This window comes from Amphimedon queenslandica, unplaced genomic scaffold (assembly GCF_000090795.2).
Source record: "Amphimedon queenslandica unplaced genomic scaffold, v1.1 AMPQUscaffold_12513, whole genome shotgun sequence".
Lineage (NCBI taxonomy): Eukaryota > Metazoa > Porifera > Demospongiae > Haplosclerida > Niphatidae > Amphimedon > Amphimedon queenslandica.
The window spans coordinates 12,389-17,366 of NW_003547250.1; the positions used below are offsets into that span (position 1 = coordinate 12,389).

The 4,978-nt window shown below is 37.0% G+C and overlaps 2 protein-coding genes across 2 annotated transcripts in view; one reads left to right on the top strand and one right to left on the bottom strand.

Moving 5' to 3' along the window:
- LOC109587601 (protein PXR1-like) overlaps positions 1-2,980 on the top strand; it is a 4,092-nt gene extending 1,112 nt beyond the window's left edge. Inside the window, exons 2-4 of the mRNA XM_020003830.1 lie at positions 2,282-2,443; positions 2,510-2,680; positions 2,815-2,980. Of these exons, the coding sequence (XP_019859389.1) occupies positions 2,282-2,443; positions 2,510-2,680; positions 2,815-2,943 (462 nt within the window). The 3' untranslated portion in view covers positions 2,944-2,980. The remainder of the gene's footprint in view (positions 1-2,281; positions 2,444-2,509; positions 2,681-2,814) is intronic.
- Positions 2,981-2,995: 15 nt separating this feature from the next.
- Positions 2,996-4,972, bottom strand: LOC109587600 (flocculation protein FLO11-like). Its single transcript, XM_020003829.1, has 6 exons — positions 4,842-4,972; positions 4,575-4,736; positions 4,306-4,527; positions 4,181-4,258; positions 3,685-4,098; positions 2,996-3,257 (listed from the first exon to the last, which is right to left on the bottom strand). Exons 1-6 carry the CDS (start codon positions 4,940-4,942, stop codon positions 3,176-3,178), a joined length of 1,059 nt encoding a protein of 352 aa, XP_019859388.1. The 5' UTR covers positions 4,943-4,972; the 3' UTR covers positions 2,996-3,175.
- Between the last annotated feature and the right edge of the window lie 6 nt (positions 4,973-4,978).

A 4,978-nucleotide genomic window follows, 5' to 3' on the forward strand; every position in this document is an offset into this window, starting at 1 on the left:
TCCAGATGTTATAAGAGATTTCTTTGGAAAATTAGGAGCAATATTTGGTCGGTTAAACCTTCTTTCTAAGCCGATGCAAATTTACAACTGTGACGAAAGTGGCATTTCTATTGTTCATCGTCCAGGCAGAGTTGTTACGAAATTAGGTCGTCGTACAGTATATTCTCTTACGTCAGCAGAGAAGGGAAGGACGCATACTGTTGTTGCTTGTGTGTCTGCAACTGGCTTCGTATTACCACCATTAATGGTCTATCCTCGTAAGAGACCCGTACCTGACAATTTTAAAGAGGGAGCCGTACCTAACACTTCATTTCACACTAGTGAGAATGGGTGGATAAATTCTAACATATTTTTGGAATGGTTAAAGTTTTTCGTTGCAAATATCCCTCCTACAAGACCAGTTTTGCTCATTCAGGATGGTCACATTTCTCATGTATCGATTGAAGCCATTGAATTTGCCCGTGCAAATCATATTCATCTCCTTTGCTTGCCTTCACACACGACCCACATCTTGCAACCTCTTGATGTGGGTGTGTTCAAGTCCTTTAAAGCTAATTTTAATAAGGCTTGTTCAAACTATATGGCAAAATATCCAGGCAGTGTGGTGACAAATGATAAGTTAGCTGCATTAGTTGCTGATGCATGGCCTCATTCATTTACGACACTTAACATATTGAGTGGTTTCAAGAAATGTGGTCTTTTTCCATTTAATCCGAGTGCCGTAGATGATAGACGCTTGGCTCCATCAAAGCCTTTTTGTGTGCCACAAGAAAGCACTGAGGATGACAACGAATCACTTCCAAGTAGTCCTATTTTTACAGAAGAACAGGAAAAGCTATATACAAGAAGATTTGAGGAAGGATTTGACATTAGGGATCCTAATTATGAGGCATGGATAAGGATCAACCATCCTTTTAAGTCATTATCAGTTACTTCAGGTGATTCAATAAGCAATATTTCTGCACCACTTTCGTCAACCTCAGCTCCAACTCCATCTCTTTCTGTGCCACTTTTGTCTATGGAAGTGCCAATCATGTCTGCCTCAACACCTGTGTTATCTACCTCTGCATCACTTTTATCTATCTCTAATAGTTCTAATTCTGCAGAGTCAGCTCTTGACAAAATTCTTGTTCTTCCTGAGGCTTCAATGAAGAAGCCTAAAAGAAGAGGCATTAACAGTAAAACGGTTTATCTAAATGATGTTTTAGAAGAAATGAAACAGCAGAAACATGAAAAAGAAGTTCAAGCTGCTGAGCGAGAGGAAAGTCAAAAGTTAAAGAAGGAGGAGAAAGAAAGGAAGAAAAGAGAAAAGGAACGAGAAAGGGAAGAAAAACAAAGAAAGAGAGAAGTAAAACAGAGAGAGAAATTAAAGGAAAAAGAAGAGAAGCAAAAGTCAAAGGAAGAAAAGCAAAGAGAAAAGCAAAGGAAGCTGAAAGAAAAGGAGAGAGAAAAACAAGAGAAGCAGCAAGAGAAGAATTCGAAACATAGAAATTGTAATGATGAAACAGAACTTTGTGAAAGGATTGAGGAAGTTTCATTGCATAGTGAAGAGGAAAACAGTTTATGTCCTAAATGTGGGTTGGCATACTTGGATGACAGTGATGAAAGCAACATTTGGATTTGTTGTGATGGTTGTAATCGTTGGTATGATCTCAAGTGTACAAATATAAGAAGTAAGAGAAGGATTCCTGATCTGTATTATTGCAAAGACTGCCAGGACCAGTAGTAATGTGAATATACTGTGTTTATTGAAACATTATTAATTGAAGCATGTGAATTATGACTAAAATAATGTTAATATATGTAGCATAAGCAATTGGGAATGACCTCAAAGCTTGGCCCGGATTCTAAAAAGTTTTAAAATTAAGTTTTAAAGGTGTCTCATAACTGTCTCATATTCAGCACTTTGTCTCATTATTGCATCATTTACCAGAATACTACTTTTAGCTCCTTGCCATTAAACATACAAAATATAGACTACAACTTTAATATTCTCTGAAAGATAGAACATTTGTAAGTCTCAAGAAAAATTTTGAACAAAATCTACCAATACAGTATTAAGAAATATAAAATTATAAGTAAATGTCCCATAACTGCCACACCTACTATAATTATCACTTTGTTGAGCAAAATAATATAGTTTTTGTCATTAAAATAGCTATATTCCATGTAATAACTACTAAATAATTATTAATTAACTGCTAATTATGATGATGTCATCTTCCGGTAAGAAATTCTAGTAGGGCATTGCCCTCATTGCCTGCCCCTGCAGCCGCCTATGACTGACAAGGAGGAGGAGGAAGAGTCTAGCTCCCGTTATCCTGGTCTAGACAAGAGGCACGGGTTTTTCCTCTCTATAGCTAACAACCAGTCGGACAGGGACAGCTATCACTGGAGAAAAGAAGACGAGAAATTGAAGAGAAAACAAGAAATTGACAATCAAGTGAGTAGGAGGAAGAGAAAGAAAAGAATTTAATTATTTTATATTTTTATTGTTGAATTTTTTCAGATAAAGCAACAGAAAGAAGAGCGACGGAGAAAGAAACGAGAGAAGCAGAAACCGGATCGACAGGTTTACCGCCCACCACACACTCGGAGAGAGACCACACCTACCCAAATAAACTATCGTATTGAGATCGAAGTCCGACCTAACACATACTGGAGAAGAGACGTATCTCAGGTAAACACCACAAGGATATTGAGACCTTGAATTCATTTATTATGACAAGAGTTTTCTTGATTTATATATAATATTTAGTGCTTTTAGTTTATACATTCATAGATGTATTTTATCTTTTTTAATATTTATAATAGTTGGGAAAAATAAGCGAGTTAGTTAGAAGTGCTACTGATGAGTTTCGCCTGGACAATAGCACTGGTATTGTTCTCGAAGAGGTTTTGTATAATTTTGAAAAGAAGTTAAGAATTCAGCAAAATCACTGACTATATAAATTTTATATAATGTACTGTATAAATCACCATCATTTATTATTAATTTTTAATGTTTCTTTAATTTTTATTATATAATAATAATTATCATTAAAACAATTGATGTATAATTTGTGAAAAGAAGTTAAGAATTCAGCAAAATCACTGACTAAAATTGTACACTTCCAATCATCATTATCTATTCTGCAACTATCATTAAAAGAATTGGTAGTGAACAGTCATTGTACTACTTCCTCCTCCTTCCCATTCCTTTTACTGTCTTCAATGGCTTCTCCTTTGGTTTCTGAGCAAATGCAGATGAAGTACGCCTGAAATAAATGTAAATAAAACAAGAAAAAAGTGAATTGAAAACTTGAAATTTGGCTCAGTCAAGGTTAATTCATACTATAACAATATTTACTGTGTTGATATGAATGTGGTAATAATAATATCTACTCGTGCTAACATGTACATGTAATGGTGATTACTCACTAACATGCACAAAAATGTCAATATTTACACTAGTCACTACTAATAAGGCAATTCCAGTCTCAATAATAATAATATAATATGTCTACAGTCTGAATTGCAATGTATGATTGAAACAATGAGGACCACTAACAATCAACTATACTCATAAACCATGTACTCACTTTGTAGGGAATGTATTGATAATAAAGTAAAATACTAACTGCAATTTGTAGTGTATAATGCAATAATGTATGTATATATGCAAGTACTATTATACTGTAGTACCTTGTGCTTGGTGTATCTGCGTCCAATCCAGTGCCAAACTGTGAGAGTTCTTTATTTTTCCTCTCGCGACTAGCCGAGCGAAGAAGAGGAGGAGAGAATACGTACTTTGTCTTTTCTTGAACAGGTGCAGCACTAGCTTCATCATCAACTGTCATTGGGGTAGCAGCACTAGGAGGGGGAGGAGGAGGAGCAACAGTGCTCGGGGGAGAGAACGTGTACTCTTGAGTGGATACCATCACACTGGAATGAACTGGGGTGTGTGCGGATGTTGATGGTTTCGAAGCCATCTTTGATCCTGGAAGACGTCTCCTTGGTATTTTGATGACAGGAGATAGAGAGACAGTGTCCATACTGACTAGAGCAGGTGGTACATAAGAGGAACGAAGAGAACTAGGAGTCAGTTTAAGAGCAGATCTAAGGAGAATTAATGACAATGCAATACATATAATTCAACAAAAAATGATTCCTCAGTCACCATAAAAGATATAAAACTAACTTTAGTTGAGAAGTGGACACAGACTGCTCTTCTTCCTTATCTTCATCTTCTGCAGCAATAAACGACCCCTCCATCTCCCTATCATCATTAATAATAAATCACACGGGAACCATTAAACCACTAACCCTTCGCCTCTACCACCAGCGTCACCCAGCACAACCTCATTAGCAAATGATGGAGGGGATGCTATGGTAGCTTGAGCCACACCTTCATTGTCTCCGCCCATCTCATCACCCGAACCATCGAGTGAATAAAATGAATCAGACTCATCGTCAGAAGGTGGGAGTGGCGTTGCTATAGCAATAGCGCTAGAACTTAACTTCTCTCCCGAATCTTCGAGAGCAAACCTAATAATAATAATGTGTGACTCCGCCCATTGGCTATACCAACCAACCTGATACGTCTTGTGGTTGTGTCAGTAAAAACTGGAGGTGAAGATGTTTGAGATATTGTCGGTTTCGCTTTCAAAATTGAAGTAGGCGTGGCTAGCATGGACCGACTTGGGAGCGGAGTCTTGACTATAATAGGATCCCTATCTTCGTTTCTGTTCATAGCGCTGTAGAGAAGGAACCAATGACATTATGTCACAAAAAAGATTAAATAAAAGAAAAAAAAGAGTGAGAAAGTTGGATAAATACATGTACACTCATTCCATTTTTACTTGAGTATAGCCATCCTTGCTTTAAAACCTTCCATTCGCTCCATGAACACGTTCATATCCATCCTTCCCTTCTTTGTACTGCTACGACAGACTGAGGACATTAATGAAGGAGACTGTGGAGGAGTAGCTGAAGGATC

What these genes read in the sequence shown, in the direction of transcription:
- LOC109587600 (XM_020003829.1), bottom strand. Translation starts at nt 4,942, where the DNA reads ATGTCCTCAGTCTGTCGTAGCAGTACAAAGAAGGGAAGGATGGATATG. An exon ending in GCTGGTGGTAGAGGCGAAGG is followed by an intron (nt 4,259 to 4,305) that starts GTTAGTGGTTTA and finishes TAATGATGATAG; the next exon opens with GGAGATGGAGGGGTCGTTTA. An exon ending in GTGTCCACTTCTCAACTAAA is followed by an intron (nt 4,099 to 4,180) that starts GTTAGTTTTATA and finishes AATTCTCCTTAG; the next exon opens with ATCTGCTCTTAAACTGACTC.